The following is a 22,102-nucleotide window of genomic DNA, read 5'->3' as shown; positions in this document are numbered from 1 at the left end:
GCATTCAATGACTTCAAATTCATACTTTGAGATTCAGGTTGTTCTTGATCTTTTCTGATCTCAATTTTCTTTTCTCTGCCTTAAAATTTCTCTTATCCTTAACAACCTCCTTCTCTTATTTCTCTGTAAGAAGCCCCTCTGTTATAACCCTTGAGGAATATCAGAAGCCATAAAAAATTTTTACTATCTTTGATCCAGTAATTTCCCTTTTGGGAATCTATCCTAAACAATTAAAATACAGATAAATCTGTTTTTATGAAGATGCTCACTACATTATTATTTATAAAAGAAAATTATCAGAAGGAATCATATACCAAAAAAATAAAGAAAGAAAGAAATTATGGAACCACCATCCGATGGAATATTACACATTCCCTAAATATAACAGTTATGAAGGGAATAGAGCAACATGAGTAAATATCTGAGAAAACGCTGAGTGAGCAACAATGGACGCAAAATGAGGAATCACTGAAAGAAAATAGGCAGGATCAGAGAAAAATACAACCTGGTCCAAAACTCATGCTGCAGAGGTAGAGCTGTTGGGATAAATCCAGAATCAATGAACTGGAGAGAGGGAGGGCTCTGAGGCATTTACAACTAGATTATGAGCTGCTGAGCCCTTCCACCCTTCCTCTGACTCTAATAATGCCTATAGTAATGATTTAATAAATGTTTGCTGAATTAATAAACAATGAAATCATCTTCTGCCAGACTGATATCTCCAGTTTATAGCCTAGGTCATTTCCAAAGTCCTCTGAGTAATAACCTCACCTAAATATGTTTAATGCTCTTATAACTAAAAATAGATGTCTTTTAAAGTCATATTACTTGAGACTGGGTCACGGCAATTTATTTTTAAAGAGTTCATATGACTCTTGCTACATTTGTCAAAAATGAATTTAATAGAGAATGGAATATATGTAATTGAAGTCACTGGACAAATAATCTGTACTGTCATCTAATCTTCAAAAATTTCTTAAAATATATTTTCTTAAAAAGTCAAAAGTCTTGTTTTACTTTTCTTCACAGAAGCAGATGCTTTCAATTTTTAAAGGTATTTACATTTAATGTTTCCTTCAACATCAAATGATTTTATTATACTTGAGAGATTTAGATTAGAAAATTTCTTTTCATTTGAAAAGGATATATTTTCAATTAGATTACTGTCAAGTGTTACTTCATGAGTCGTTTTCAATTCAGCCAAGTTTTACATAATAAAGCAAATGACATAATTACCTTTTGCATCACAATTTGCTGTCTCTTGGTCATTGTTGTCTGATATTTTGTCTCTTGATACTTTAATTAGATAGAGATGCCTCTCTCCAGATTTGGAACTGGATATCAAACAGACTTGGGCTCTATTCATTGCTACCTGAATTAAGATGATAATTTGAGAGTTTTTAATCAATAATTTTTTTTTTTTTTAAAGAAATGGAGGGTTTCACTATGTTGCCCCATCTGGACTCAAACTCCTGGGCTTAAGAGATCCTCCCACCTCAGCCTCCCAAGTAGCTGGGATTATAGACACACGCCATCATTATACGCAGCTTTAAACAGTAATTTTTTAAGGAAAACCTATGGGCCACAAATACAAGTGTGACTGAAACCTCCTTTAATAAGAGAAAAAGAGGCCAAATTACTACATAAAAAAAAATCTAATAGTAGTATGAATTGACTTATTTTTTTCTCACCAAAGGAATTTTGGGTCACACTACTCACCTTAGAAAGGAAAAAGGCAATTCATATTAGCATTATAACATGTATACACACACGTGCATGTACACACACACACAGCCACCTCCCTGCAAAAAGCCAGGCTAAGAGATCTGGAATACATTTTTGCAAAGTGAAGAATTTTGGCACACAGTACTGTCTACAGGGCCCATAACTGATAATACTATGGTTCTCACTTTTCTAAATGTGTATTAGCAAAGATTTTATTTCACTTAATCTACCATCAAGAATTTTCAGTTATATACCACTGATCTCTAAAGTTTTTTGTCTTTATCTTTCACCTTAAAAAGTTTGAGTTTAACAGAGTAAAGCAATTATAAAGCAGTATAATCTATATTTAAATAAAATACTAAACATTTAAAAAGTAAAAAATATAAAACAAGCTCATTACCCACCTTTAAAAGCATAGCTAACATGGTAAGTAAGGTATCCACATAGCCATACATTTTGCCTTGTGAAAATAATAGAGTAGAACGATGAAGCAATAACTTCAGTTCCTAAATAAATAAGCACATGATAATGAGTGTACAAGATTTTTTTATAAGTTTTATTTGCATAAAAAAGTTTTGTTTTAAAAAACCAAACCTTAAGCACATTCACCTTATGATTTTTGACTATAATTAAGATCCAATATTGTAGAAACTACAACTTATAATATTTAGTAAGTGGCTGAATCTTAAGATTAAAAATCATTTTTCGAGAACACTGAATGTAATACACTAAAATAAAACTGTGGATATAAGCTGTACAGACATCCTCAACTGGGGACAAAGTTCTAGAATATAACCCAACAAGAAAAACTTGCTTGTATGTCACATAGCCTACCTGCTGTGCAGCGTTTGCATCCTGTGCTAAAGTATCTGGATCATACATTGGTTCCAGAGCTTCCAGAGCTTTCTCAGGACGGCCCAGCTGCTGCTGAAGGGTGGAAAGTGAAATTCTTGCATCCAAATGAAGAGGGGCCAGATCAACCACTTTGCCGTAGCTTTCAGCAGCCCGTTCCATGTAGCCTAAGGCCTTTAAACATTCTGAGATGATGTTAAAATAAAGCATAAGTATGAACTACAGATTTGTAAACTGGCCAAAATCATTTTTCCATTTTAAAAGACGTAGCAACATAAAAAAAAAAAGAAAAATGAATGCATATTTCTAGTGCTTTAAAACAACTATCCCTTCTAATCTCTATCAATTGATCAATCTATCAACCTATCTAACTAAATTCAAATTGCTATAAAAATGTAATCAGTGTACACTTACAATCTGGGGCTCGGTTTTATTTACTTAGCACTATGTTTTAACATTGTCCCATGTCTTCGGTGGCATTCTGAATGGTTACATGATAATCAAATTGATTATTTAACCATGTTATTTGACATTTGTTTTCAAATTTTTACTCTAGTAAATAACACTGCAGTAAACATCTTCATGTATATGAGTCAGAATTCACAAGTGGAAGACCAATTTAATTCACAGGTATATTTTATTGGGCCACAGTGCTTTTAAAAATTATTAAGTGCTTACTTAACATTTTTAAAAATTAGGATTTTTATAAAAACCAAGGTACTGGTTTCTTTTGAAAACTCTGAATTTGGCAACAGTGGGCACCCCGATTCCCACAGGGCACATTGCCCGTGCTGAGAAACAGCCCTTCAGACAGGACTCTTAAATTCTAACCTCTCTACTACTCCCACGTGCCCACTCCACTCATTTTTGTTACCCATCAGGTTCCTAAGTTTTGTGATCCCCAATATAAATTACCTCCTCTCATCCCACTCAATTAGTTCCTCAGGATAAGTTCTTGGAGGTGAGGTTATTGGTCACTATTCCTCAAACTTTATGCCCGATCAGTTACTAAATTCTATCATCTGAACATGAAAACAAGACCCTGTAAACATTTCTTCTCTCCATCCTGCTAACCTCAACACTGATCTAGGCCCTTTTCATCTTTCCTTTTTCACTGCAATTATCTCCTAAATAATTTTTGCCTCCAGCTGCTTTCTCAGATCTCTCCCAACCATCATATTTATGTTAAATTTTGATAATAAGGAAGAATACTAATATAAATGGATCATCACAATGGCATTTCTTACATTTTTTTTCATTTTTCACTTTTAAAGATATTTTTCTATTTTATGTTGTTATGCTACAAACATTCAACTTCTCTAATCATCTTTCTTATATCCTGATCCCAAATTTCTGATTGTTAGATGTCTCTGAGATATTATTTTCCAATCACCTCAAGCTACATGGGCTCAAAATGGAAAAAGCATTTATCAGAATCATGATCATAATTAAACAGAATTTTTAAAGTACCTCCTATTAGTAACATAGAAGCAATTTCAATATCACAGCCTTAGAAAAGCAATAAAAACTCAAACTCTGCTCATGCTGTATTCATGTTTACTCATCTAGACAGAAAGGTGTTATCTTAATCATTAAGTGCTCTCTTTCCTAGCTCATGTCTGTGATGTAAGTGAGCTACTGCCCCAACATGTCAATCAATGCTTCTCTAGTTATAGAGAACTTTCTGCTATCATGTAACATTTGAAACCAAGACTATTCAATTTTTAATGCATCTTTTATGTTAACTCAGTAGGAAATCCTATCAGAATATTTTTTGCTTTCATATATATCTTCAGAGATTTAGTTCTATTTCTTAAGCTATTTTTTCCACTCTGATTTATTTCAGATTACTGTGGACTTAGGCACAGTGTAATAAAATGACTGACAAAATCCAATCCTGACCACATATGTGGCTCAAAGAGAACTGAAAAATACATTAAATATTTTCTCTCAAAATAAGACATTAAATATAAATCTTTACTGTAAAAATTTTTTAAAAATTAGATTTCACCCCAAATCTGACTATCCACTGGAAACCAGAGCCTATGGTTAAACAGGTAAGAGACAGGCATTTAAGGGACATGTTAAGGCCGGGCGCGGTGGCTCACACCTGTAATCCTAGCACTCTGGGAGGCCGAGGTGGGTGGATTGTTTGAGCTCAGGAGTTCGAGACCAGCCTGAGCAAGAGCGAGACCCCGTCTCTACTAAAAATAGAAAGAAATTATACGGACAGCTAAAAACATATATATATAGAAAAAAATTAGCCGGGCATGGTGGTACATGCCTGTAGTCCCAGCTACGCTGGAGGCTGAGGCAGGAGGATTGCTCGAGCCCAGGAGTTTGAGGTTGCTGTGAGATAGGCTGATGCCACGGCACTCTAGCCCGGGCAACAGAGTGAGACTCTGTCTCAAAAAAAAAAAAAAAAAAAAAGGGACATGTTAGTCCTTCCAACTGCACTCTGGTACCATTAAATGAATCATTCCTCCAAAGCATTAGCGAGGGGGAAATCACTTAGTAGCCTAGCAAGACAATTTTAAAATACTCACTTTCAAACAGCTGCCCTGAAATCAGAAATACTTGCACTTATCATAATTATTACCACCTTGGGAAAATAAGTTCTTGCCTGCTTATATGATTAAAACTTCTCCCTCCCACAAAAAAAAATATTACCTGCGTGCCGAAGCCAAACTACTGCAAGATTATATCTTTCAGAGCAAACGAGTGCACTGAGGAGGGGAAGTGCAGAATTGTATTCGCCAACATCCAGAAAAGCTTCAGCAACATCCAGATACAGGTCTCCCATGTCTTCAGGATTCTGTTCCACTAGTGTTGTCAAGAGAGGCTAGACCCCAAATAAAATCCTAAAGTTAAACATTCATTACAAATGTGTAATCTACCTATAACTCTCTTTTTAACATATATATCCGTTATATGAGGCAAGCTGAAAAGGAGCAAGGCTTAATAAAAACAGCTTGAAATGATCGTTTTTCTATTCACTTCTCTATTTCTATTTTAAAATCCTCATACTTACTTATATCATTCACCTATTCAACACATTTTGTGGATGTGTTAAAAGGCAGGCAGGCATTGCAGGAACTAAGACAATGCTGATCTGTTGTGCTCTTCCTCTAACAAGGCAAATATCCCACAGCTCCCGGCTTCTGTGTTTGCTGATGTTTTTGGAAAGTTTTTCCCTCACACATATCCCCTTGGTTTACTTCCTTACTTCCTTCAGGTCGTTATTCAAATGTCACCTTTTCAGGGAGATCTTTCCTGGCTCCTCTATTAAAAATTGCAACCTTCCCCCACCCCCAATATTCCCTATTTTTCTTCCCTGTTTGATTTTTCTCCAGAACGCTTATCACCAATATCCCATATGTTATGTATTTATTTTATTATCCATCTAATACCATTAAAACAAAAGGTCCATGAGGCTAAAGATTTGTATATTTTATTCAATTCCTTATCCTAAGGTCTACAAAGTAGCCCAATACATTTTTTGTTCAATGAAATACTTGCTCCAAAGTTGGCAAAGGAGAATCAACTGTCAGAATTATTACCAACTGTCTAAAGGCCCAATCTAAAATTCTTATCTCTAGATTGTTCTCATCTTAAAAGAAAAACAAATTATTATAAGCCCAATTCCAAAACACTTTTAGCTTTTGTAAGACATTCATACAAAAATATGATGCTTATTGTGCCCTCCCTAGTTATTAAGAAATGTGAAAATCTAGGGTCAAGTTATATATTAATAGTTTCTTGTCATTTAAAGAAAACAGACTGTGGATTTGATCTGAAGCATCTCAAGTGCAGATCTTAAGGTTACTTACATTAAGTGGTTCAAGGATGTTGAGATGTACAAGGCAGACCATCAACTTGACCGTGATATCTATTGGCACACCATCAGGTATAGTGCAGGTAACATTCTCATGAGCTGTGGAACACACAGACAAGCAGTTCCTATATGCAAGCTTAGGATGTGTATCTTCTTACGTAACACCTCACTTCATTCAAAGCAAATGATTCCATAGTCAATTTTAAGTTTGGCTAACTCCACTAATAAGTTCTTATACATCCTTCAGTCTGTCCTTTGGTAGGAAGTATCCTTCCTATTCCTTTCCTAGTACTTTATGTACTTATCCAAAACATAAATAAACTCCCACACCTTCTACCAGAACTACAGAGAACTAAAAAGAGGCAAAAATGACCAGGGGGTATGAATTCTCTCGTTTCTTCTTGAACTGAAAGCTCTTTTTAGACTTCACTACAAAGAGGCTAAGAAAAGTATAAAATACTACTGTGTTGTTTTCTAATGCTTCATTACAGCAAAACAGATTTTAAAGCCCTGGGAAATTAAAGGAATTTTCATCCACATTTAAAGTATTTTGTATTTTGTAAAGTCTAGTAAATTCCAGCTAAGTTTATGTGCTTCCAGTTGAGAAAAACCTGAAGGACATTTGAGATATATCTTAAGAAAAACCTGAAGGACATTAGAGATATATTTTTAGTGGTGGAATAAAATTAAATAATTTGATCTGTTTTACAGAATTTGTCATATAAATTATAATACAGTTGACCCTCTGTATCTTTGGGTTTCATATCTGCAGATTCAACCAATCACAAATGGAAAATACTAGGGGAAAAAATACAATAATAAAAATAATATAAATTAAAAAAATAGTAAAAACTATTTACATAGCATTTACATTGTATTAGGTATTGTAAGTAATCTAAAGATGATTTAAAGTATACAGGAGGATGTGCATAGGTTATATGCAGATACTATACCATTTTATACGAGGGATTTGAACATTTAAGTATTTTGGTATTGAGGGTGGGGCGTATCCTGGAACCAATCTCTCATGGACACTGAGAGATCACTGTACTGCCTAAAATTACCAAGTCATAGGAGGATTTGGACAAGTTTAATTAAGAGACCGTTTTTTTTCATCACTGAGCTCTAAGACAATAACTGATATCAGAAATCCAGCTTAGATATTTATTCTGCTCAATGAGAGCAGAATTTACCTACCATGTAAATTTACTCACACTAGACCATAAGCTCCATGAGGACAAGAACCATGTCTATCTGACTCAAAGCTGCATCAATCTGAATAAGGACTAAACACGATGCAGTCTCCTATTTTGGAGATGAAGTCTCACTCCATCATTCTGGCTACAGTGTAGTGGCATCATCGTAGCTTACTCACTGCAACCTCAAACTCCTGGGCTCAAGCGATCCTTCTGCCTCAGCCTCCCGAGTAGCTGGGACTACAGGTGTATAACACCACACCTGGCTAATTTTTCTATTTTTTGTAAAGATGGGATCTTGCTCTTGGTCATGTTGGTCTTGAACTCCTGAGCTCAAGTGATCCTTCCTGCCTCAGCCTCCCAGGGTGCTAGGATTATAGGCATGAACCATGCTGCCCAGCCACAATGCAGTCATTTTAGTAAGACTTTGACTTTACTAAAATGGGATTGTATCTATATTAGATATGGATTCCATAATCCAAACTCTATCATTTTGATTTTCTTTCTAGAAATACTGTTTGCGATGGTCTGAATGTTCATATCCTCCCAAAATTCGTATGTTGAGACCTAACCCCCATGGCGATGGTATTAAGAGGTGGGGTCTTTGGGAGGTGATTAGGTCAATGGGACTTGTGTCCTTATAAAAGAGGTTTGAGGGAGCTTGTTTGCCCCTTCTGCCATGTGAGCACACAGCAAGAAGGTACCATCTATGAGGAAAGCACCCTAACCAAAAATCAAATGTGCTGGTGCCTTGATCCTAGAACTTCCCAGCCTTTACCAGCCTCCATAAATGTGAGCAATAAATTTCTGTTCTTTATAAATCACCCAGTCTAAGGTATTTTGTTATAGCAGTCCCAACAAACTAAGACACTGTCTGCTAAAATTTATCTACGTGTTTTAACATTCAGCAAGAAAGGTGAGTTATATTACATGAAATACTTTCAATAAATCTCAGTATACTCATTAAAGACACAGTTGAGATTGTGTGCAGATATATAAAGCAAAAACCTTGCTTTCAGATCAAATCACAAAGTAAAATTCAACTTTATGTTGAATATGAGATGCATGCCTAAAATCAAGTGATTCAAAACCTTTAGACTTAAAGGTTTTGATAAGCTGCTCAGTAATTCATTCTTTTTTCCTGTAAGAATGAATGAAAAAGACCCTGAGTCAATGAGAAATGCCATGTTCAAATGGACAGACACACTGAGAAATAAAAGGGACCCAAAATAAATTTTTTAAAAGACTACTTGTAAGTCAGTACTCACAAGAAAAAGACTGGAAATCTCTCCAAAGAAAAAAATACTTCTTGGAAAACTTTGCTATGAGAATATTAACTATCAACTCACCACATTATGAAATAACTTTTTACCATAAAATACCACATTAGTAAGAAAGGATTATATACACTTTCCTATGCAGAGGAAACTACAACCTTTATTCTCTTCTGAGGTGCCTTCTTTTGAAGTTTTCTTTTCCAGCACAATTCCAGAAAAATCTGTAATTACCTAAAAGAATGAGAAAAAAAGGAAATAACCGTTATGCATGAAAAACCTTTTATAATGCAAAGACTTGTAAAGTTAATTCAAATTATTCCTACAATAAAACTGGGCTGTAAAAAGGAACAGTAAGTCTTTTTAAAATAAGAAATTTGTGATATATTAACATTTTTGTATCATATTAACACTAACTAAATATATATAATTCCTCTGTAACAAACCAACCTACTTTCCCCCACTAGCTTAAGAACTGTATCATAGCAATTTGTCTGACTGTAGACTTGCCTGTCTGCTATCTTGTAAACCGACACACCTGGCATCTATGTTAATGGCAGTATGTTTTATTATATGATAGCAATATATTTCATGCTGAATTACTACAAAATCTAGAAATCAATTATTTCCATACAGCCTTTAAATATATACATAATTTAACATATAATTAAAATGAGGAATTGCCAATTTTTAAGAATTTCTAAAACACAGATACATGTTCAAAGCCTAACAAAAAAACACATAAACATTCCTACCTCCAAAGCTTTGTCATACTGCTTGTTAGAAATACACAGTTCAGCTGCTATGTTAACATCCTCCATGGAGACCAGGCTCTGGTGTTTTGAGAAAGCTTCATCAATTATGTTAATAGCTGAAGTAACATCATTGGCTTCATAGTAACTCCTAAAAAAGTTAATTGGCAAAATAGATGAATACTTATTTAATTCTGACTATAAGACTCATTTCCTTGCTTGGGCCCTCTAACAATTAATTGTGATTTTCATTTTCTTAAAATGTGGGAGGAGAAAATACTTGCTTCTTTAAAATCATAATCAGAACTAATCCAGAGAAAAATGTGCAATGTCAGTCTAACAATACCATCATTCAAGCATCTCCCTCTCCAAAAGCTATCACCTGTCATTCCAGCTCATTCCCTCTGTAATCCAATACCAACAACTATTCTACCTCAGTGCATTTACAAAGCATGGATCCTAACACTTTTTCATCATCCCCTAACACCCTTCCTATCCTCACTTTCTTCCTTTTCTGTGGTCCAACATTATAATTATTCCCTTGCATACATCCTCCATTCTCTTGCCCTGCTTTCCCTTTATCAAAATCACCTGATAAAACCCCAACCCTGGTTAAATCCATCTATGTCTACTCTTCACCACCACCTGCCCAGCTGACCATGCCAAGGGGTCTCACTCCAAATTAATGACCAGTAGCCTAGTGGGTCCATGGTACTGACAAGCAGTATTACTACAGTTACCTAGTCCAGTACTTCTCAAATTTTAATGTGCATACAGATCAACCAGGCATCTTGTAAAAAGGCATATTCTGATCCAGTAGAGCTGGGCAGGGCTGAAAACCTGTATTACTGACAAGCTCCCATGACACAAATGCCAGTCTGTGGGGTAGTAAGGTCCTAGACAACTCTTATGCTTCTCCCTCAAATCTCCAATACTCTCCCATCCTCACTCTCAGCTGATGGCCTTGCTTCATATTTTAACAAGAAAAAAGAGGCAAATCAGACATCCCACATACTCCCAGCACATCTACTTACTTATCAGTATCCTTGGCCATATTCTCTGCCTTCCCCTTCATCAAGGATGAATGATAAGTATTCATGAGCCTAACCCCCAGCTAGATGCCATTCCCTCAAGGATATTGTTCAAGCAATTGTCCTTTCTCTCACAAATCTTCAATGTGTCCCTCAATTTTGGATCACTCCTGTCCAAATACAAATATATTGTAATTTTTCCCAACTTAAACAATTCTCTTACCCCTACAACCCATTCCTCTATCTCTTTATAAATGTCTCCAGTTGCCCATCCCCCCACTGTCTTCAGTGCCTCCCCATTCTCTTTAACCCAATCCAATCAACTTTTCCTCTTACCACTCTGCCAAAATTTCTGATCTCCATGTTGCTAAAATCTCACTTCTCATTTTATGTGATTGAACTGTGGCATTTCACACAGATGATCATCCCTCCTCCTTGAAGTGCTTTCTTCAATAAAATTCTAGAACATCATGTTCTCTTAGTTTCCTCCTACTCCACTGGCCACTTCCTCTTAGTCTCCCTGCTGCTGCTTCTTCTTCTCCCCTGACTTCCAAATGCTGACATACCTCAGGGCTCAGTCCTCGAAACTTTCCCCCCTCCCTTCCTTTCCTCCTTTCTTTCTCCTTCCTCTCTCTCTCTCTCTCACCCCTGATCCCCATATCCAATACATTACAAAATATTGAGAGCTCAGCCTTCCAAATACATCAAAATCCAGAATCTGATTACTTCTCATTACCTCCTGCTACTTCTACCCTGGTCCAAGCTACCATTTTCCCTCCTATGTACCACTGCAATAATTTCCTAATTGGTCTCCTGCTTCTGCCCTTATCACCGATCAATCTATTCTCAGAAGAGCAGCCAGAATTGATGCATGAAAAATTTAAGTTGGATCATGTTACTTTTCTACTCAAAACCCTCCAGTGACTTCCAAACTCATTCAGAATAAAAGCCAAAGCCCTTACAATAGCCCACAAGGGCCAAATTATCTGTTCCTCTGATACCTCTCTGCTCTGCTCCCCTTAATCCTTCAGCTCCCATTTTATGCCTAAACATATCTTTGTACCTGCCATTTCCTTTGCCTGTGATACTCTTCCCTAAATATCCATTCCCATACCTCCTTTAGTTCACATTCGGTCAGTATGACCATAACACAGAAAATTAAGTCGTTCTCTATTTTAAAATAACACACTCCCATACCTCAAATTCCTATTCCCTTTCCCTGCTTTTTCTTCATATCACTTAACATCTGACATTCTACATATTTAGTTGTTTATTGCCCATCTCCCCCACTGGAATGTAAGCTCCACAAAAACAAGGGATTTTTAAAAATTGTTCAATTCTGAATATCCTGGTTCCTTGTACAGTACCTAACGCATAAGATACATTCAATAAATGTTTCTGGAGGGAAAGTAGAGACTGAAGGGGAAGCCTAATCAGAAGTTACAGTCCAGAATTCTATGCAGGAAAGACCTCTACAGCAGTGGCAGAACTGACCATCACCACTCTTCCCCAACAAAAGCATTATATATAATACAAGTGGAAAACAAATTTACTATCATAGGCCACCTAACAGTTTACAAAGTAGAAGCTTACTGGACTAACCACTGTGACAGCTAAAGATTTAACTAATAACAGATAGCCTGGGAAGACTCTCAGTGTTCATGATATACCATCAGAGATCAACTGGGGGTTGCCTTGCCTCAACAAATTTCCTAAAAATGCTTCTAGTATTCCTATATACCTCATCCCTGGGAGGTAAGGGACAATTTCACAGCTAAGCATCATCATAATAAAGGCCATGGAATTAATAGGGTTCACATAATGTACCCAGATCAAGATGACTAACCCTATCCTGAAATGCTATATAATAGATATCCTTAGAATAGAAAGCATACCACAAGGCATTACGTAGCCAAAATGTTTCCTGCTTTGTTTTGCTGTGTAGCATATCAGAGATGTGAATGCAGTAGGACCTATTTTAGAATAAAATATATAGTACAGTCAATAACATTTGCCAACTATAGTAGTTTTAGTCTTAAAACTATTATTTTAGCATGGGCTCAAGAAAAAATGATTACAGCAGGTCCCAGATTACAAACATTTCATTGGCATATCTGCAATAAAAAATAATTTTTAAGATTATTGCATATATACACAACTTCAACTAAGTTATGGAAACCTGGGAACCTAATCATCCTTTCAGAACATTCCTCATTTTTAAGCTTCTGAACACTTGATATGTAATCTATATACAAAATTTTCTAAGCAATTACACAGTCAACTTGGAAACAGAAAAGTACTGAAAATTGGGCAAAATATAAAATACCAAAGGCAAAAAACACTCACTTGAACTTCAATGAAAAGTACATTCTATTTCAAATATATGCTTTGATTTGGAAAATACGATGATAAATAAGAACATTTAGATAAACTTAAAACTTACTTTGCCATATCTCTGGCCAATTGCATAAAACGTTCTCCATCAGATGGAGACAAAAGGTTTAAAATACGCCTATAACCATCCATGGCCATTTTATGATCACCCATCTGTTCATAAAGACTTGATCGTTCCCACAGGTAACGGACATTAGTAGGTTCATATTTAAGAGCTTAAAAAAAAAGAAATATAAATTATGAAATTATCACAAAAAGGGGTGCCTTATACCCAGGTGTGACCCATCATCTCAGAAAATTTAACAAACACTTTAATTCTCTAATGGAACCAAGGGAGTTATTCTGCGATAAATCTATCTTCACAGGAACTCTCAACTAAGTTTGATCCAAGACCAGATAGAACCCGAATCTCCATATTAATCTTCTTCACTTGGTCACTGTTTTCTGACAGTAACTCTTAAGGAACAGCTTAGAACCAACAAAGATCTCTGTGGAAAACTGAAGGTACTGTTCATCTACCAACTTTCCTGTTATATTATCTCACAATATTAAAAAAGTCACTGATAAATGTGATAGCAGAGAGACCCCAATTATTTACCTCTGGTATTACAAAATATAAGAAACAAATATATTTCAGCCAATATCACAACCCAGAGTATCAAGTGCAATTATCAAAAAACCTATTATGTAACATCAAAGTGAGGAAAATATTTTAATTACCTTTTGTATAGCAAAAAATAGCCTGCTTAATATTGTCTTGTTCCAGAGACATTTCTGCCAGTCTAACCCATTCTTCTGTGTCACTGGGATTTAAATGTGCAGCAATCAACTCAAACTGCAATGATTTCTCCATGTCACCTTGGTCCTCATATATCATGGCAAGAGTAGAGAATGGCTCATAAGCCAAAGGAGCTGAAACAAATTTAAAAAAATAAATTCCATTGCCTGAGAGAAGAGTTTTGAGCTGAAGTCAATCCTATGGTTCAAACTGTGGGTCTTTTTTTAATACATGAACTCTTTAAATCACTCTAGCAGAATTATACTCTTTAATGGAATTTAGAACACACCCTAGGTCATATTTGCTTCATTTTCATACATTTTTAAGTCTTTATTTTCTCAAAGCAAAGTGTAATTTCATGAACAATTGTACTCTCTGCCACAAGTTCCTCATGAAAATCCCCCTTTGCTAAGACTACACATAGCTCAATAACTCAGCAAGTTAATCCCAATAAGCATCAGCCCATCAAGTGGTGCTGAATCTCCATGATCTAGCTCCCATGCCAAGGAGTATGGTGTGAATGGATGGATCACACCCGAGCAGCACCTAAACCCAGGATATCAAAGTGAGTAGCTAATCTACATTTCTGAAATACTGTTTCTGAAACAAAATTCAAAGATTACAAGGTATTAAAATCTAAGATTTCTGTCTAAAGTAAATAATTATAAACTGAAATAAAGGAACAGATAATACTGGAAAGTAGGAACCAAATGAAATACACCAAAGGAAAAAGTTTGTTAAGTCTTATTTCTGAAGGAATAAATAAGAAAAAGCAGTAGCCTCAAATTACCCTAAGGAATAAGCCAGGAAATCATAACAAGACCTCTAAAAGGACCCTCGCCCAACTAAAAGGAAATGCCAAAATATGGAAAAGATAAATTAAAAGTTCCCTATATTACAACTACCCAAGCCACTCTGCAAGGCATTATTTGGCAACACACCAGAGAAGCAAAATAATATGAGTAATTAGTAAAAAAAAATCAATCAGAAGATGTCCTTCAATATGACCAAGATGTGCTGTTTGAGAGATAAGATGACAAGTTTAAATTGTGTCTTTTACCAAAAAATAGATTAAAATAATCTAGCACTGCCTACTTTGGAAAATGGAAGAAAAAAGAATGTTCTTCAAGTGGTTTTAACATAATATGTTTGTCATATTTAAAGAAGACTAACAATAAAAAAGTCTAAAACCCCTAAAATGAAACATTAAAAAACAAATGAAAAAAAGAGCCTGTAAGAATTCAATAAATATTAATATTCCACTGAATCATACTCTGTGATTTTCATTTTCATATAAAAAGTAGAAATTACTATTACCACAATCACCTCCAAGCTTCTGGATATATTTTCCAAATAGTATAACAAAGAACTCTTCCATTTCTTTTAAAAGTGAAACTACTAAACTGCTATTATCAATAAAGTCTCCACAGAACACACCTTGTCTTATGATTTCCATGCACATCAATATTGCCTCTTCACGTTCTCCTCGAGCAAAGCGAATGTTGGCTTCACCCATGAGACCTCTCAGAGCTCTTGGAAGTTTACTCCGAGGCCTTTTCTCCTGTATGGAAGAAAAATGACATTTACATTAAAATATAGTAAAGTCTTAGATGTCAATTCCAACTCTTTTAATAAATACAGAATATAATGAAACTGAAATTTCCCTTTAAACTTTTTCAATTTTCTAAACTCAGAACCAAATGATTACAATTTTAACTAACTCTTTAGCCTGAAAGTCTACACTGCACGAAAAAGTCTAAAACTCAATTGCAGGAAAGAACAAAACTATTCTATGATACTCTCTAAAGAGAAGCACTTCAGAAAGTTTTTAAAAAGCCTTCCTACAGGCCGGGCACGGTGGCTCATGTCTGTAATCCTAGCACTCTGGGAGGCCAAGGCGGGTGGATCGTTTGAGCTCAGGAGTTTGAGACCAGCCTGAGCCAGAGAGAGACCCCATCTCTATTAAAAATAGAAAGAAATTATATGGCAACTAAATATATATATATATATACACACACACACACACACACACACACATATCTATACATATATATATATATATATATATACACATACATATATATATATATATACACACAAAAAATAGCTCGGCATGGTGGCCCATGCCTGTAGTCCCAGCTACTCGGGAGGCTGAGGCAGAAGGATTGCTTGAGCCCAGGAGTTTGAGGTTGCTGTGAGCTAGGCTGATGCCACGGCACTCTAGCCTGGGCAACAGAGTGAGACTCTATCTCCAAAAAAAGAAAAAAAAAAAGCCTTCCTACAGTGCAAAGCTCAAAGTACAGTAAAATATATGAAGAAAGCAAAAACCAAAGTGGTCAGGAATTACTAAATTACTAATTAGAATAATAACAAATGTAGAACTGGATGTTGCAAAATGGATTTATGAGCCAGGAAACTTATTATGACATAATCTACCAAAGATCCTCCCTCTTGCAAATTTATCCACTCAGACTGAACCTGGTTAAAAAAAAATTGAGTTATAATATGGCCCTTTGAAAAGCAAAATTACAATCTGTTTTGACATATATAATAAAGATTTTACATAAAAATTCTCTAAAAGGAAACATAAGAAACAAATGTCAGTAGTCCCATAGTATTCCTTTCCTATAGTTTGAATTGTTTCCTGACTATAAAGATTTCTTTTTCAATTACTATGTCACTTTCTTACATTCTGTTTATAAACACCAAAATAAGTAACAATTTACCTTCATCATTTTCTTGGTTTCACGATTGAGAACCATCTCCAATACAAATACATCGCCTGCAGTGGGTTGCTCAGGTGTTTCTTCCTCTTCCTCCTCTTCTTCCTCTTCCTCCTCATCATCTTCATTCTCTCCAAGCATGGAAGCAAAGACCTTGTGAACTGACTTACTCACTCCATCTGATGTTTCTCCTGAGAAAAAAGACATTGGTTGAGGTTGAAAAAAAAAATGAAAAATAGTATTTTCTGGAGTATAAATTTCTACCCCAGTAACACCAAATTTGAAAGTAAAAAACAGTAAATGAACACCCCCAAAAAACAACCCAAAGAAGGCTGTCACAAAGCCACATATTTTGCTCTGTAGGAATGGCTAACTCATCCTTTAGGGCTCCTCCAGATATACAGGCAAAATTACCTGGAAAATCGGGGCACATACAGTAATAGTTAAAAGGAGAGAGGAAAAAAAACAAAAACAAAACAACAAAAAAAATTACACGGTATAGACCTAAGAACTAAAGAAGCCTGGTGGTACAGAACCCAGGTGGTATAGTGGTATAGCCTCTGTTAATGTAAGGGCTCTAGAGCCAAGCTACCTGGTTTCAAGCTTTATCTCCATCTATCACTAGGCTGCATAACCTTGGACGAATCACTGAAGCTCTCTATATATCAGTTTCCTCATTTGTAAAAATGGGTTAATAATAATGTCTGCCTTATAGGGCTACTCTGAGAACGAAATGAGTGCCTATGTATATTTTTACATATATGCATGCTTAGAATAATGCCTAGCATATCAGTGAAAGCTCACAAAATGCTACCATTAGTATTAAAATAGATTATTTCAGGAACAAAATAACATGACATACTTCATTTGTATCTTAGAGGACACCACTACAGTACAATGATTTTTGTATATTCATAATCATGACCTTGAATGATCAAGAGAAGGTTAAGTACAGAAGGCAATTTTCTGTTAAACAAAGCAGAGACATTGCTATCATTTGAATATTTGTCTCCTCCAAAACTCATGTTGAAATTTAACCCCCAATGTGGCAGTATTGAAAGGCAGGGCCTTTAAGAGGAGAATGGATGAATGGATGAATGCATTCATAGGCAAATGGGTTAACAGGGGAGTGGGACTGGTGTCTTTATAAGAGGACTAGAGACCTGAGCCAGCACGCTCAGCCCTCTTTGCAATGTGATACACTGCACCACCTCAGGACTCTGGAGTGCCCACCACCAAGAAGGTCCTTACCACATGCGGTCCCTCAACCTTGGACTTCTTAGCCTCCCTAAGAAATAACTTCTTTCTCCTTAAAAATTACCCAGTTTCAGGTATTCTGTTATAAGCAACAGAAAACAGACCAAAATAGACATGTAATACATTTTAGAAAAGCTCCAACAAAATAGTTAACTTTTTTTTTTTTTGAGACAGAGTCTTACTCTGTTGCCTGGGCTAGAGTGAGTGCCATGGTGTCAGCCTAGCTCACAGCAACCTCAGACTCCCGGGCTCAGGCAATCCTCCTGCCTCAGCCTCCCGAGTAGCTGGGACTATAGGCATGCGCCACCATGCCCGGCTAATTTTTCTATATATATTTTTAGCTGTCCGTATAATTTCTTGTTATGTTTAGTAGAGACAGGGTCTCGCTCTTGCTCAGGCTGGTCTCGAACTCCTGAGCTCAAACGATCCGCCCGCCTCGGCCTCCCAGAGTGCTAGGATTACAGGCGTGAGCCACCGCGCCCGGCCTAATAGTTAACACTTTTAATACGTGTGTGTGTGCTGTATTCAAAACCCTGGCCGGGTTCAGTGGCTCATGCCTGCAATCCTAGCACTTTGGGAGGCCAAGGCAAAAGGATCACTTGAAGTCAGGAGTTTGAAATCAGTCTGTGCAAGAGTGAGACCCTGTCTCTAAAAACTAGAAAAATTAGCCAGGCGTGGTGGTGAGCACCTATAGCCCCAGATACTGAGGTGACTGAAGCGGGAGGATCACTTGAGCCCAGAAATATGAGGTTGCAGTGAGCTATGATGACGCCACTGCACTCTAGCCTGGGCAACAAAGCAAGACCCTATCTCAAACACACACACACACCCCAAAAAAACCCCTCAAGCTTATTCACTTCTGTGAAATACTTCGAACCTCAAAGATGCTGGATAAATGAGACAATCAATGTTTAATGAAGAACAGATTTAAAAAGCCACGTGTTCTGATCAATAAATATTATGAAGTCATAAGAATCATATTCAAGGGCCAGGCGCGGTGGCTCACGCCTGTAATCCTAGCACTCTGGGAGGCCGAGGCGGGTGGATCACTCAAGGTCAGCAGTTCGATACCAGCCTGAGCAAGAGCAAGGCCCCATCTCTACTAGAAAAAAAAAAAAATTGAAAGAAATTAGCAGGACAACTAAAAATATATAGAAAAAATTAGCCGGGCATGGTGGCACATGCCTGTGGTCCGGGCTACTCGGGAGGCTGAGGCAGAAAGATTGCTTGAGCCCAGGAGTTTGAGGTTGCCGTGAGCTAGGCTGACGCCACGGCATTCTAGCCGGGATAACAGAGTGAGACTCTGCCTCAAAAAAAAAAAAAAAGAATCATATTCAAGAATCTTGTACATCCAAATTAAAGATGAAATGTGTAAAATTTATCACAGGAACAACAGAGTAAAAAGAATCATATGATCCATCTTGACAGATAAAAAGCAGCATTGTGTAAAATACAACATCCATTCCTAATAAAAATTCTTAGTCAACTGAAAATGAAAGGGAGTATCTTTAATTTCTTGAAGAGTATCTACAAAGAACTTTCCACAAACACAGTTAATGATGAACTATAGAAAGTTACCAAGAATGAAACAAAGATGCCTGCTATCACCACTTCCAGTTCAATATTTTACTGGAGGTCCTAGCCAGTGCAATAAAGAGAAATAAAAGCCATAAAGATGGCAAGGAAGAAATAAAATTTTCATTACTTACAGATGACATGGTTATGTAAGTAGAAGATCCAAAAGAATCTACATATAAACTGTGAAAATACATGAATTTAGCAAAGTTGCCGGATACAAGGTCAATATATAAAAATTAATTGTAGTTTTATATCTCAGCAACAATGAATTGAAAATAAAAGACGACCCTAACTGCATGATGTGCTGGAAAGCAGCTCAAAAGCAAGAATTTAGCAGTGGTATTCGGCAATATCCAGGAGGAAAAAGACAATGGCCATATATTCCAATTAGCAGACTTTGCCAAAGCTCGTTCAAAACTGACCCCTTCTTCTGCTGTGAAGACATGCTCACACTCACCAAAAGTCTTGGTAGAGTTCTGGGACAGTTCCTTCCTAGGACATTACAAGCTTTGTATCTTAAAAGGTCTGATAGGATTACTTGAGCTGAGGCCAGCCAGTCCTATGTGTCTGACTGCTCATGAGGAGCCTGAACTGGACTCAGGTAACCCATATTTTAGGGAGGGCCTGGTGGCAGCTTTAGGCAACAAGGCTGACAGGGACGCAGTTGTGCCTGCTGCTACAGCTGCACCTTAAAGACCTGATAATAGAAGAGCAGCTCCTCCCCTGAGTAGGTAAAGAAGGACCCACAGGTTATCAGAACAACTTCAGCCCCCTTTTCCACCCCACTTGCCTAGCAAAGTAAGAAACTGTAACCCCAGTTTTCCTGGCTCTTTGCCGCTTCTTCCCCACTTGGTCCAGAGAGGTAGGAACAAAGTCAGTCTGTTTTCTGCCCATCCTATGAGCATGTATTCTCTGTGTAAAGGCTTATTTGCTTAGAGCAAAAACAGCCAGCCTCTACTTCTACCCCCCGAGAACTAAAAAGTTTTGTTTAGTTCTCAGATAGTATACATGAAGCTATATTCTAATGGACAGTTCAGCAACCAAAGAAATTTGACATGGGTAGTAAATGGATACCCTGAGCTATTACCAGCATTGTAAGCACCAAGAAGGACTATCAGTCACCAGAAATTAGTAAATTTACATACTAGTTCATCAATTAGTCCCTGACGAGTTTAATTAGTCTGGGTGCACTAACCAAATTTAATATCTGGACACGCAAAGCAAAGAACTGGATCCTAGAATGAGGTAGCATACCAAGATACTGTGTGTGTAAGGTCCCATCTGGGCAACCAGTTGGCCTTCCACTCTATCATTTCTATCTTATCTCCCTATAACCAAAGCTGTGGTTTGGAAGCCACTTTGTATAGAACTATTAATTCATTACAATCTGGGGGAGGATAGTCTGGAAGTAATTAGTCACCAACTTAGAGGGCCAATTTAAAATAATGATTGTAAAAAGGTTCCCAAACAAATACTTGTGTCAATTTTAAACACTTTTCCATCACTGGAACTCACAAAAATAACCATCACCATATTCAGTAACTCAACAAGTATTTATTGAGCACCAAGCATTATGCTCCTGATAAACCAGATAATCAACAACAGAATATCATTGCAATGACAAAATGATGTTTTCACTAAATTACTTTGCTTAGATACTCTTAACATTTAATGCAGGTAGCAACTAATCTTAACATACCTTCATTGACATCTTTGTCTTGGGATTTGGTAGAGTCAATTCCTGATGATGATGGAACTTCAGAGTCATCTTGACTTTCTTCAGCTGATAACTTTCCTTTTTCCTGAAGACTCTATGATTGAAAATGTATTTAATGAGTCCAAAAACTAATGCAAATCTAGCTCTCTCCAATCAAAGTATCTTGTTCTAGTCCTAGCTTTGCCACTACTCTTTTTGTGACCATGGCTGGGCCATTTATATAACAGAATAAGGCATTTGCCTTATTTTCTATTTCTATAAAACTGCAGCTCTACACATATACATAGTATGTGGAATCTAAATTTGAATACTGCCAAAGCATTTCAAAGTACTTAGGTTTTACCCCTCGGTCTCAGGTATTTGTAAAACAATTATTAATAATATGTTAATGATTTCATTAATCTACACATAGTATCCTAATACTGTCCCATGATTAGGAAAGAATCCACCAGCTAACTTCAAAAGGTTCAATTTTATTTTCTCTTGGGCTTCAAATAAGTGAGAAATACGGAAAGTTCAGGTATTCCTAAGTATGTCCTCGTTAGTATAGTGGTGCGTATCCCCACCTGTCGGATGAGAAAAGTATGAGTACGTATGAAAAAAACAGGTATCCGTTAAGATTTTGTTATTAGACAATAACTACGTTTTTGGTAGGAGATTATATCACACCAGCGGGAAACTCCTCAAAAATGGGAGCTCAACAACTCCAGCTTAGAAGTAGAGAAACTGAGGCCTAAACAAAAGAGGTGAGTTGCCCACTCACGGTCACAAAACGACTTAGCGGCAAAGGCAGGACTAGAACCAGATATTGCATGGCACCAAACTCTTCTCCTCACCCCGCCCCCCATTTCACCTAGCGGCACTAAGCTACCCTCAAATAAAAATTAAGTATTAGGCAAAAGGAATAAGTAAGAGGTTACCACAGAGACAAAAGCTTTCAGGTGGGGAAAAACATTTTTAAAAGGAGCTTAGCACAGTGATGAGGGAGGG

The 22,102-nt window shown here is 36.7% G+C and overlaps 2 protein-coding genes across 3 annotated transcripts in view; one reads left to right on the top strand and one right to left on the bottom strand.

Moving 5' to 3' along the window:
- GTF3C3 (general transcription factor IIIC subunit 3) overlaps positions 1-22,102 on the bottom strand; it is a 31,100-nt gene that overhangs the window by 8,579 nt on the left and 419 nt on the right. The window contains exons 2-13 of the mRNA XM_045558977.1: positions 21,095-21,206; positions 16,564-16,751; positions 15,275-15,398; positions 13,780-13,971; positions 13,109-13,274; positions 9,638-9,785; positions 9,044-9,116; positions 6,408-6,511; positions 5,248-5,419; positions 2,560-2,762; positions 2,130-2,231; positions 1,237-1,372 (exon numbers count right to left, since the gene is read on the bottom strand). Coding sequence (XP_045414933.1) covers positions 1,237-1,372; positions 2,130-2,231; positions 2,560-2,762; positions 5,248-5,419; positions 6,408-6,511; positions 9,044-9,116; positions 9,638-9,785; positions 13,109-13,274; positions 13,780-13,971; positions 15,275-15,398; positions 16,564-16,751; positions 21,095-21,206 — 1,720 coding nt within the window. The remainder of the gene's footprint in view (positions 1-1,236; positions 1,373-2,129; positions 2,232-2,559; positions 2,763-5,247; positions 5,420-6,407; positions 6,512-9,043; positions 9,117-9,637; positions 9,786-13,108; positions 13,275-13,779; positions 13,972-15,274; positions 15,399-16,563; positions 16,752-21,094; positions 21,207-22,102) is intronic.
- CCDC150 (coiled-coil domain containing 150) overlaps positions 1-22,102 on the top strand; it is a 108,014-nt gene that overhangs the window by 85,574 nt on the left and 338 nt on the right. The window contains exon 30 of one of the 2 annotated variants that reach the window (XR_006736785.1): positions 13,425-13,563. The exons of the other annotated variant lie outside the window; for it this stretch is intronic. The gene's annotated coding sequence lies outside the window, so the exon portion shown is untranslated. The remainder of the gene's footprint in view (positions 1-13,424; positions 13,564-22,102) is intronic. 2 annotated transcript variants of the gene reach the window in all.

This window comes from Lemur catta, chromosome 8, assembly GCF_020740605.2.
Source record: "Lemur catta isolate mLemCat1 chromosome 8, mLemCat1.pri, whole genome shotgun sequence".
In the NCBI taxonomy this organism is placed as follows: Eukaryota; Metazoa; Chordata; class Mammalia; order Primates; family Lemuridae; genus Lemur; species Lemur catta.
Note: the sequence above shows the minus strand (reverse complement) of the source record. Positions and strands in the feature narration are given on the sequence as shown.